At 51.6% G+C, this 12,342-nt stretch overlaps 1 protein-coding gene across 9 annotated transcripts in view; it reads right to left on the bottom strand.

Annotated features, from left to right (window-relative positions):
- Positions 1 to 12,342, bottom strand: part of SIGIRR (single Ig and TIR domain containing) — a 42,287-nt gene that overhangs the window by 18,749 nt on the left and 11,196 nt on the right. For 3 of the 9 annotated variants that reach the window (XM_075928349.1, XM_075928350.1, XM_025188943.2), the window contains exon 2: positions 675 to 969. In XM_075928349.1, coding sequence (XP_075784464.1) covers positions 675 to 732 — 58 coding nt within the window. In that variant the 5' untranslated portion in view covers positions 733 to 969. Of the gene's footprint in view, positions 1 to 674; positions 970 to 9,993; positions 10,248 to 11,155; positions 11,312 to 11,337; positions 11,556 to 12,342 lie in introns of those variants that run through there. The other 6 variants (XM_075928345.1, XM_075928347.1, XM_075928346.1 and 3 more) reach the window with 6 other exon arrangements.

The raw sequence follows: 12,342 nt of genomic DNA, 5'->3' as shown, positions 1-12,342 counted from the left end.
TCAGCTGGGGACTCCCCAGCTGACCCCGGATTCTGGGGAAATGCTGCGCAGAGCCGGGGATCAGCTGTGCAGCAGCTGCCCCTTTGAAACACCGCCTCAGCTTTTCAAAGAGGCAGTGCCGTGAAGTCCAGGGTCAGCTGGGGACTCCCCAGCTGACTCCGGGCTTTGCTGAAATGCCACAGGCACTGCCTCGGCTTTCCCCTCCACTATGCTGCCATACTAGTGAGTAGTCTGGTGTTTGTATACTTGTTCCTTATCCCCTCCAGTGGTTACTACTTCTGCCCTTGTTTCTTTCTAAATTCAGTGAACAGATGCTCAGAAATGGGGGAGTATTTAGTTGGGGGAGCTGTATCACACCACCAATATGATTTTAAAATTTCCAGTCAAAGCAAACCTAGATATCCAAGGGCACTTATGCCTAAAATTTCCACACACACAAACACACACACCCCATATACACTCCTGGAGCTTTGCTTGCTGAATATCAGAAGCACAAAATAGCCTAGGCTACCTTGTGTGTCTAATAAGCCAGAAGCAGCATAAGCAGCCAAACAACACTGCTGTCAGAAGAGGCTTACTCTCTGCATCAGCCAGCAGGAGGCACCAGTGTTTCAAGCCAGGTGTTTAGCCTTAGCTCTGCAAGGATACATGTGGGGCACTTCCCACAGCCCTACCTGACATGGCCAGCCTGATGGTGAAGAAGGCGTCTGTGTGGCTGTTCAGGTGGGGCATGCAGGCGTAGTTCCCAGCATCACCAGCCGGCAGGTGAGGTAAGCGGTCCCGTTGGCGTGCAGTGTGCTGGGCAGGTGGCCTGTGCAGAGGGGTTCAGCGGGGGTCTTTGCTCCACAGGAAGCTAAAGTGTGAGCTGGACCAGAGTTGCTGGAGGCTCAGCTCGTCCAGTGGACAGAACCAGTGATTACCAAGCTCCAGCTGGCTCCATACCTCGTGACCATAGGAGCGGTCAAGGTCCTGGGAATGACACAGGAATAAGTTAGAAATTAAATTATACCAGGTTGAAATGCAACCACTCATGCAGTGACTGGCGCACAGTGTTCCCCACCACCAGTCACCCTGCACAGATGACAAATGTCTGCTGGGCTGGCTGAAACTCGGTATTGTCTTGTTGTAGCACCTAGAAGTCCCAAGCAAGAGTGTCCTTGGTACAGTACATACAAGAGGAGACAGGCCTGCTGCAGAGCGCAGATTGCAAAGAGACAAAACAGACCAACAAAGGCTGGTTAGTCCCTTTTCATAGATTAGAAACTAAGGCGCTGTCACTAAATGACTTGCCCAAGTCCATGAAAGAAACCTGTGGCGGGGGGGTGGGCTCTGCTCCCTGCTCTAGGTTCCCATGGACTGGCTATCAGCAGCACTGCAGGGAGTGGAGAACAAACCTTAACTTGGCAGGAGCTGAGGCAGGTGCCACAAGAAGAGGGCAGGGGCATGGCTGGCAGGGAAAGGCTTAGCAAGTGAAATTGCTAAATTGCTGGTGCTAAAGCTACATCTACTGGCTTCTCAAAGGCACCGCAGGTTACACGATTGGCCTTTGCTGACCCAGTCTCTGGCATAGCCAGGCTTGTTTTGTGCAAGCTTTCTCAGACCCATGTCTTCCAGCTGACCTTCAAGCCCTCTGCCTTGTCTCCATCAGTAGTAAAACCCCCACCCACACACTTCCAAAGCAGCACTCTTTGAAGCTGGTTTCCTGGCAGGGGAGATACCTGCTATCCCTGCTTGCTGTGCAAACACTGTGGAGCCAGGAGCTTGCAGAAGAAAGTATCACACAGGCCCAGCCTGCTTGGAGGTGGTCAGAGAGCAAATTGAAGCAGAACCAGTTTGAGCTGCAGCACTGGACTGAGGACACTGTGCTCCCCGGTGGAGTTGGGCCAGCTAGTCATTCTATTCAAATGCAGGGTTTCCCCAAAGGAAGCTGCTTCTCCCCATGGCTTTTTGGCCTAGACTCCCCATTTAACTTGGCTAAGCTCAGCTATATTGCTTCATATTTCCTATAGTCTGGGGACCGATCCCCTCCTAGAAACCAGAAGAGGTTAAGGGGAAAAAATCCCACTACCCTTGAAGCAAACAGGGAGCCATCCCCTGCAAGGTCTCTGGCCAGACCACTTTTCATTACTCACTGAGGCTTTGCCACTCCCTGCCTAGGAGGCTGCACCATGCTCCAATGGATCTCACTGGAAGGACATACCGGCTGCTCTTCAGCAGAAACTTTCTAGCTTGTTACCCTTTGACCTCTATGCTCCTCCCTCCTCCAACCACCCCAAACCATTTCACTTCCCCTGGACTGTTAGACCCTTCACATGCCAGCAGATTGCACCCGATCCAGGAAGCATAAATTCTCTTTGTAATCCGACCAAGCTCCCTAGTCTCCATTTTCTTGTATTAATTGGTTCTTTCAGCCCTCACAGCTACCCCACTTGCACCTCTGCCCCTTAATGAAGGGGGAGGAGAATCCCTGTGTATGCTCAGAGTACTGTCAGCTCATTGCATTTGTGGGTAACAGCTGCACATTCCAGTTCTCTCTTGTTTTTTCTCTCTCATCACTGTTCAAAACATGTGAGATGAGTAGGCTGTGCAGCTAATTGTCAACTACGGGCCCTCCATATCCCACCAGCAAGTGCAGGAGAAGATTTGACTGGAGCACACTTGGGCAAAATGCAGCCTGTGGGCTGGATTTGCCCGCCAAGCCACCGGATCTGGCCCACGGAGGCAGTGGGGAGTCCCAGACAGGCTCCCCGGCTTGCCCTGCAGCCCCACATATTGATCAGAAACATGGTTGCAGGGTGCTTTCCCCTTATGAGTCCAGAGGAGACGGGAAGATTCAAATGCTGCTCCCGCCCCCAGGACAATCCCATTGGCTGGTTTCTGGACAGAAAGTGGCAAATGGGAGCTGCCTGTTTGACTAACAGGCAGTCACCCTCCTGCTCAGTTACTCACTCAAGCACATGGCTGAGCAGGCAGAAACATTTAAGTTCTGCAAGCCTTCAGCCCTACAGGCAGACAGGCGGACTAGGTTGGCTGCTGGCTGGTAAGTCTCCTAGCCAGAACGTGCCTCTGGCACCCTCCCTTCCCCAACCCTCTGCCCCCCACTCCTGTCCCACTACTCCACATGCACCCAACCCCTCCCAGATCTGGCACCCCAATCTCCTGCCCAAGATCACACATGTCACTTCCCAAAACCCTGCACCCTAGTTCCCTACCCTACATCACAACCAGGACCAGCTCTAGGTTTTTTGCCACCCCAAGCAAAAAATTTTTTGGCTGCGCCCTCTTCCCCTTTTTTTGTCTGGGAAGGGTTTACATGCAAATGCAGCGTTCACGGATTGTTGGGGGTGCTTGCACAAATGCAGCTTGTGCGGCTTCCTGGGGAGTGGAGCGTGTGCTTCAGGGGGAGCCCAAACCCAGGGGTTTTTCCATCTCCTAGGAGAGTGCCAGGGACTCCCCACGTGAGGACAATGGGAGGGCAGGTTCATCCACAGCAAGCCAGTTAAAGACTTCCAAAGCATGCAGCTGTTCACATCACCTAGTGCTGGACTCCCGGTCCCACTCCTCACTCTGCAAAGGGATTTTATTATTAGAAGCCTTATAATCACTCAGATTCCAACACCAATACATAAGCTGTCCAACTCTTGGTGTCCATGGACAAGAATCAGCCTCCCTATACAATGAAACAGTTCAAAGGGATTAAGAGAACTTTTGTTTCAACTCCCCAGCTCAACTGTCCAGAACAAGACAGGCACCAGACAACAAAACCCCAGTAGCCTAGGACCTATTCCATGAGCACAGCCCTGTGCTTTTTCCTTCAGGGACAAACCAAACAGCCTCTGAAGCAGGGTGGATTGATTTAAACAGCTTTGATTTAAATCTCTAATTTTAATCATGATTTAAACTGGCAAGCAGAAAACTTAGGTTTAAATGAGCAATTAATCATTTAAATTATACTTTTAAAATATTTTCCTAGAAGATGGTTGAGTGTTATTGATTAGCAACCTTTAAAACATGTTGATTTACAAATAAATATAATCTTTATGCCAAATTTGGTGCTTCTATTTACTAACCAGGAGAACACACTCAGTACAGCTACCAACTAAATAAATGCCCAAATAATTGTGTAACTTACTTGTAATCAGATTCTTAATTTTTACATTTTTATTCTATTACAAAATGGTGTGTAATAGGAACACTTAAGAGACAGGTTTTACCCCATTTATTATTTGCTAAGTGGTGGCTACTTTTTTTAAAACATAAGATTTGCATCTACTTCTGTCTGGACGGAAATTCTATTTAAAATAAACAAAACCAGCATTTAATTTTTGTATGAAATAAAACTACCTTAAATGTGAAGGACACAGAACAAAAAAGTATCCAAACACATTTTGAATCTAAAATTCATTTATTAAACAAAGGAAATATCCATAGTGAATTTAACAGATTGAATCTAGTCATCATGTTCTTCAAGATGTTAGAACACTCTCATAACCATTTTTTTACTTAGAGAAGAGGAAAACAAGTTTTTCTGCTTTGTCAACTCTCGGTTTTGCAATGATGAATGAACTAATCATTGGACTGAACTAGCTGAATAAACCAAAGTGATAAAAACATTCTCTCTTCACCTGCAGAAGAGAGGTGATGCTGATGTAAACACTGCTGATGTAAACAACTGCTGATGTAAACACTGGTTCTGGGTACCTACACTAGTGAACTGGTAGAATATCTTTAAAAGTTGACAGGAGACATGTTCTATTTAATTTTTAAATTTAATTCATAAGTTATTTAAATAGGTTATGATAAATTTAGGCCATAACAATTTTTAATTTAATTTTAAAGGTATATTATTTAAAGCAAAGCCTATTTAAATGGGATCATAATTCCAATTTTAATAAAGCTCTCCTGCCCCAGACAGGAAGGGACTTGGGGACATGGGCACCGGGAACACCAGAATTCTCCTTCCTCAGACAAAGGGAGAGAGAGAATCACCTGGGTCCCAGGCAGGTGTGAGGTTGTCAGGACACAGCAAAAGGGGGCTGGGTTCCTGGGCAGGTGTGTGTGTGGGCGGGAGTGTTCAGGGCCCAGAGAGTAGGGGGAAGGGGGATCGTTTAGAGAGCCAGACAGGAGATGGGGATCCAGGTGGGAGGCAGCGGTGGGGGGGGGGAGGGGAGAGAAGAGGAGACGGGATCCCAGCAGGGTTGCTGTGGGCCAGAAGGTGGGGTTGCTGGACAGAGGCCAAGCCCGGGGAGGCAAAGAGAGGGGACGGTAGCAGGACAGTGGGCAGGGGTACACAGGCCGGAGTGTGGGGGGAACAGCCAGGCAAGGGGGGTTCACAGTCAGGGGAGTTGCGGGGGAGAGAACACAGGCGGGGGAGAGCGGGGAAGTTGCGGGGAGGGCACACGGGAGGGGGCAGGTGGCTGGCCGGGTTGGGGGGGCACACGGGCAGGGGGGAGGCCGCACTTGCAAAGGCGAAGAAGAGGCTGCCAGGCTCAGCCTCACCAGCCATGGCTGCCCCCCAGGAAGCACCCCAGCAGGGGCCACACCTCGGGGCTACCCACGCAGAGCTCCCAGTGCCCTGGGGCCAGGCGCAGGATCCAAGCAGCCGAGCGCGGGGCCCCACCGCAGCTGAGCCCCAGCGCCCGCCGAGCCCCTGAACTCCGCTCCAGTGGGGCAGCTGCCAGGAGCAGCCATCATGGCCAGAGCCTGCCCCACCGGGCTCAGCGTCACCAGCCATGGCCGCCCTGCACCGGGGCCAGGTGCCCCGCCCTCCCAGGACCCCGCCCCGCCCTGCGCTACCCTGCCCTGCCCTCCCAGTGCCACGGGGCCAGGCACAGGCTCCAAGCAGCCGGGTATGGGGCTCCCAGCTCAGGGCGGCCTCCAGGCGGCTCCCCGCCGCCCTGCTCCTCCTGCAGGCTGGAATGCTGCTCCTGGCAATGTGCCACCCAAGCACCTGCTTGTTTTGCTGGTGCCTAGAGCCGGCCCTCATCACAACTGCCTCCTTTACCCAAACTCCCTCACAGACTCCATTCTCCCTCCTGCCCCCCAATCCCTTACCCCAAGGTCCCTTTTGCACTAACCTCCTTCCCAGATCCTGTATCTCCTCCATTAATAGCATGAAAGAGTGAGGCACGCGACCACTTTCCAAAATCTTGGAGTAGCCCCCCCCATCAAAAATTATTGCCTATCCCTGGGCTGGAGGGTGCCCTATTCAGCCAACCTACGCAAGCTTTAACTCTTCCTCATACCTTGAGCCAAGACCCCGGCTGCCCTGACCTTTCCCCAACCAGCCGGATGCTGCTGTAGCATCGCTGCTTGCGGGAGAGGAGAGAGTGTGGCATGAAACTCAGATGCTGCAAAACTGCCTTCTCCTCTGCAGAGGATGCTATTCACAGAGTGCGCAGCACTGGTTTTCCTTCCTGCATCTCTTCTGCAACCACCAGCTCAAAGAATCGGACACCAAGTGCAAAGATAAGAACTGAACCAAACCTTAAGCTCTCTATATAATGGAACCGCTTCTAGCCAGTTAGAGAAGGTTGCTGAGGTACAACAGGGACAGTCATGGTTTATAAAGCACTGTTACTTCACAAGCTAATAAAGGTGCCCAGTGGAGAATCATCATTTTCCATACTTCTCCACTCTCATAAGTTTGGATCATTTAATCTTGACACAAAATGCTTCGCTGTTTAACGATGCACAGGCTATGCCTAATCTAAAAATGCTGCAGCTGCTGGAGTGCTTCAATGGAGATTCTCACTACAGTGATGGGAGAGTGTCTTGTACTGTAGATCAGGAATGGGCAAAATACGGCCAAGTGGGCTGAATTCAACCCATGCCCATCGGGAGTCTCAGCCAGGTTCCTGGCTTGCCCCACCCACACACCACTCAGAAAAATCCACTGCGGGGGTTAGATGTGTTTGTGAATTCTGCAAGCCTGGGAGGAAAGGAAGAGGATCCATGTGCTGCTCCCATCCCCAGAAAAATCGCACAGCTCCCATTGGCCGTTTTCCAGCCAACGGGAACTGCCACGCATGAAGTACTTCTCCCCTCGGGTTTGCAACCTTCAGAGAAGCACACATGGCCCCTGCAGCCAGCTGCTCTGAGCAGCCTGCGGGGTTATGGAAGGCAGGGAGCTTGGCTGTGGAACCTGGTGGGCTGCTGGCTGGGAACTGCCCAGGTAAGCACTTTCCAGTTAGAACCGGCTTCTGGCACCCCAGCCCCTTCCTCCTCCCAACCCTCTGCCCGCTCCCCCACTCCCCTCCACTCATGCCCCCTTCCAGAGGCTGAGGGCCTTAACAAGGGCGAGGTGAGTGAGGCACGCGCCTCAGGCACATAGCTGAGGGGGCACAGAAAAGACAGCTACTATGCTGTCTTCGCTCATGCCTCGTGCCACGTCAGTACCCCCACCCGCGCCAAGGACGGTCTTGCCTCAGGCACCTAATTAGCTAGTTACGACTCTGTAGGGCTGCACCTCAATCCCCTGCACCCCAGTTCTCTGCCCAGGTCACAATCCTCTCCTTCGCCCAAACTACCTCCCACATCCCACACCCCATCCTGCACCCTTACCCCAAGTTCCCTTCTGCATCCAGCCTCCATCCCAGACCCCGCATCTCATCCATTAACATCATGAAAGAGTGCAGCCCTTGACTATTTTCCAAAGTCTTAGAGCTCCCCTCATCAAAAATTATTGCATATCCCTGCTGTAGTCAATCCACCTCCCAGAGAGGCTGTAGCTAAGTCAACAGAAGAATTAGCAGCTTAACTACACTGGTCAAGGGGGCGGATTTTCTGCATCATGGACAACATAGCTGGGCACAGTTCCTTCTCTTTCTAGTCTACAGCTGGCCAGAGCTCCTTCTCATGGCTAGCTCAGCCACAAAGTGGTTGCCAGCTGCCCCACTGGAGCTCCCATGCTTCTAGCATCACAAGGACAGCACTTTCCAGCCAGACACTGCCTCCAGCATGGAGCTTAGACTTGCCAACTGTAACTGAAGTCATTAATTAAACTGTGCAATGTATTTATAGTAACGAGCACTGCACGCCCGGTGACCTTTCAGACTGTTGAGCTAAGCAGAGTGGGTGCAGCTTTCACTTCAAATAAAGAGATGGTGTGTACACGCATGCTAACTTACAGCCAGACTGTGGAGGAAAGAGGTGGGAGAGCGTACATGCAAAGGAATAGTACACTCACACAAACAGCAAAGAGAGGTGTGGTCCAAACACTGGTGGTGGGCAACCTGCAGCCGGAGGGCCACATGCAGCCCATCTGGGTTTTATGTGTAGCCCACGAGACATTTGCCCAGGAGCAGGGTTGCCAAATTCTGCTGGTTTCCATCTGCATAGTTTTTTGCCTACAGGTATTACTAAAGGGACACGCATGCAGAGCAAGGGCATGTGAAGTGAGGAGTGTGAGGCACGCAACCGTGGTTGGCAAAACTGCTCTATTCCGGGAGACTATCTTGGTTGTGCCAATCCTGCAGTCCACTGAGATGAAGGAGGGCTACTCATGTGGCCCACTCTCTAGCCTGGATTGCCCCCTCACCGACTGGGACAAATCTTTCAATGGTGAAAATCAATGTCGCTCCATTAAGTCAGCAAACTGCTCTTCATGTGTGAATGGACGGAGAAGTTACATAAAGGTGGGGCAAGAGAGGCATTGGGTCAATGCATACGCAGAGTTTCAGGCCCACACAGTATACAGAGTGTAAACAATCTATACAAAACCAGTCTAGGCAAGGTGGCATAGCTGATCTGCACTGACCTAAAGAACCTTCTTAGTGCAAAAGCTTAAAGATTACAGTGTAATACTGGACCAACAAATGCAATGTGACATTGTCAAGGATTTTCCCAGGGCCGCTACCACCATAAACACATCCTGCATACCAGGGAGGGGCAGAGAGATAAACCTTATCTCAGTTTCCCTCTAGTGCGCCCCAGGACATGGCACTCTTGATGCAAACAGCTTCTGAAATTACAGCTTGGGGGTGCGATGGCTCTTAGATAATGTTTCCCAGAACTGAACTGTGTCTGAGCCCAAAAACTTCTCAACAGAGCTGCCTGAAGCAGAATCTTTCCTCTCCAAAAACAGTTGCCTTTCTTTCGAGATGGGAAGTGATAGGATCTGTTGTTTACAGAACTCAGGGTCTGAGACCCTCAGGTTTTCATCTGGCTGGTACAGCAGCTGCAGCTCTCCATACCACAGGGGTCTCTATTATGGGTTCAAAGACACCCAAAGACACTTCTAATCGGTGCAGCCTTATCAACAAAAAGTAAATTCCAAAGAAAAAGGTTAAACAGACTCCTCTGTCACCTGACCATAACAGCCCACCCACAGCCAGGTGCTCCTCTCACAAATCCCCTGGTATTGGGAGAGAGGGTCCAGCTTTGGGATAGCAAGAAACCTGGAGGGAAAGTGCTGAAACAGGAACTTAAGTGGCTGTCACTTAGGAAGGAGCATGGGGTGCATGGAAGGGGCATGTGTTGGGGCGGATATTGCTGAGGCAGGGTAAACCCAAGGTTGGGAGTCCTTTTTCCACATAGCTGTGGCTGTTCAGACGCAGTCCAGGCAGGCCTGTTAGAGGAGCTGATGATTAACACCGTTTTGCTCCAGCGCTTCAGAATGAGAGAGCCCACGACAGTTACAGCCGCCTCTGAGAGCTCAGCCTCTTCCTAAAAGCCAGTGTGAAATCATTCCGACCCCGCAGAGGAGGGTCCCACTGTCCCTTCAGCCCCTTCCTCCTGAGTCACTGCCAGGGCCCCCTTGTTCCTGTTTCACAGTGAGCATGAAACGTTGCTGCAGAAAGACCGAGCGGAAGGATGTTTGAGGAGGCAGCAGCCAATCCCGGCCTTGTGAACATCTCTCCTCACAACTCTTACCAGCCATCACGCCGCATGTGTGGGAGGTCAGAGCTGACAGGTTACAGAGCTGAGCAGCTAGCCTCATAAGCCAGTCAGAACCCAACCCTCTGCCCCTCCATCCCAATCAGAAATGCTCACAGCTCCGTTATGCTGGAGACCAATAATGTCAACCTAGTAGCAGCCTTGGCTTTCTGGAGATGCCCCTCTTGTCACACAGGAAGTGGGACACAAGCAACAGACGACCCTGACAAGGGCATAGGATGCTCCCCATACTGTTCAATGGGGAATAAGCAAGGCAGCAGGCAAGAGCTTAGGACAGTCAGATCAGCTCATGTAGAGGAAACCTACAAGGAGGCCAAGTCCCAGGTGAGGCTGGTGACAGCTGGATTTTTCTGGAGCGAGAACACACACATCGTTATGTATTTTTATAATAATAATGTTGTCATTTGCTGCTAGGCAGGCAGCAGGGCCCCTCCATCCTGAATCTGGTAGCCCCAAGAGACTCACTTAGCTGCTGCTGGCACTGGCCCACTCCCAGGGACTCCAAAAAGTGCAAGAGCCAGAGGAGGGATTACCTCAGTGTGTTCCCCAGAATGACAGCTCAGCCTCGGCTTTGCTGCCAGGAGTTTCAAGGGCCAGAGTTCTTGGCAAGTCAGAGGTGCAGCAGCAGTTTTACTGACCGATGCTGCAGTTCCCCACTCTACTGAGAGGAGTTACACCCAGTATTGCATATTACAACTAAGATGGCACTGCTGACGTATGGAATGACAGTGTCAGTGGTGGTCTGCCGCTTCGGAGAGGCAGGTGGCAGGGACAGCACGGGGAAGAGGAGAGAGGGATCCAGGAAGTCACGCAGGAGGGGGGTCAGAGTATCCAGAAGCAGGGGTGGGAATCTGGTGGGAATAATTCAGGGGAATAATGGAGACCAGCAGTATCATCCAGAGGGAATCACAGACTGAGATACCACAAAATCAAGCAATAGGGAACATGGCTAGAGAGGAGCTCATAGGCTCAAATGGCAAAGAGAGGGAAAGGAGGGGAGCCCCCCTCAAGGCCAATCAATAGGGCTTGGTCTCATGGGTCTAAGCAGTAACAGAACCTGTAGATTTTCACAGCAGGAATGGAAGAGTGGCCACAGGGCCAAGCAGGCTAGAGGAGAGCAGCAGGGACCAATGGGGCTAGAAAGCCTGTGCAGCCAATTGTCCCTGTTTTGTTTTCCAAAGGAGCAGCGTCTGCCTTTATCATCAAGCACTGTACAAAGCAACCCCCAACCCCGAGCTCCCACATTGCTCTACATTACCTCTCTTTGATCCTCCCCTGGTGGGGCTGTGGTCCTTTCCTGCTCGCTGCCTGCCAATGCCTTGGGAAGGCAGAGGGCTGACAGCACAGCTGTTACAGACCGAACAGAGGCCAGCCTCCCCTCTACCTTGGTTCACGCTCACTCTGCAAAGATACACGGGGGCGGGAGGGGGGGAGGATTACCTTTCACAGCAACCTTCTTCCAGCTTTAGGCAGAGGCCTCCAGACCCAGACACGGGGCCACTGCCCATGCTGCGCACTCCCTGATCCAAGTCACCTTGCTCATGTGACCATCCCACAGGCTGGCCCTGCCAGTTATGTAATTTTTTTCATTGTTCAACCTATGCCCTTCATTTTGTGCTTTAAGGGTTTGTTCCACCCTCCCCCCAATCACAAGCCTCCAGGCCTGCACTAGGGACAGCAAGTCCCCTCCCACCTGCTGCTATTGCTCCTCCTACCTTTCCACCTGAACAGTACAGGGAAAAAGAAACCTCCACGCACTGAATAAAACAAAACCCACCCAACCTGTTAGCAACAAGGAATTTGCTGTCCGCAAAGCTGGGACGGGTGGGGGCAGATTGCACAAGAGATCCCTGCGAAGGCTCTGGCACTGTGGGAACATGGCTGCTTCGTGGAGCACAGCCCATGATCCCCGACTCGCATGATTCTCCAGCAAACATCAAGCTGCCACCCCAGGGGAAGAAGAAAAAATACCCCAAGGAGCCCTGCTTGCCAATGCAGAAGCAGCAAATGGAGATACGGAGACAAGACTAAACCTGCATACAGCAGATGATGCGATCAGTAACATTCGCTCCAAGCCCAGGGCTGCGGCTAGAATGGCTGGCCATTCACACATACTGTTTTTCCCCCTTTCCTATCCCACAGGCTAAGCAGTCTGATCCTGAGTAGGGATGTAAAAATCATTCAAGATAGTTAACCGGTTAAGCGTTTAAAATTATATTATTAGCTGGTTAACGGGTGGCGGGCTGGGGGTAGATGGAAGCCAGCATGGGGGTCTTATGGGACTCTGAGCAGGAAAGGCAGGACTACTGTGGTGCGGCTGGAGTCCCGGGGCCGCTGTGGCGTGGCTAGAGCCAAGGTCCCTCCTGCTCCCAGGATTCAGGACTGTAGGCATAGCCAAGACTGGGGTCCTACCTGTTCCTGCACAGGATTGGGATCCAAGGCAGG

This window comes from Pelodiscus sinensis, chromosome 4, assembly GCF_049634645.1.
Source record: "Pelodiscus sinensis isolate JC-2024 chromosome 4, ASM4963464v1, whole genome shotgun sequence".
Classification (NCBI taxonomy): domain Eukaryota; kingdom Metazoa; phylum Chordata; order Testudines; family Trionychidae; genus Pelodiscus; species Pelodiscus sinensis.
This window is presented reverse-complemented; position numbering and strand designations above follow the sequence as displayed.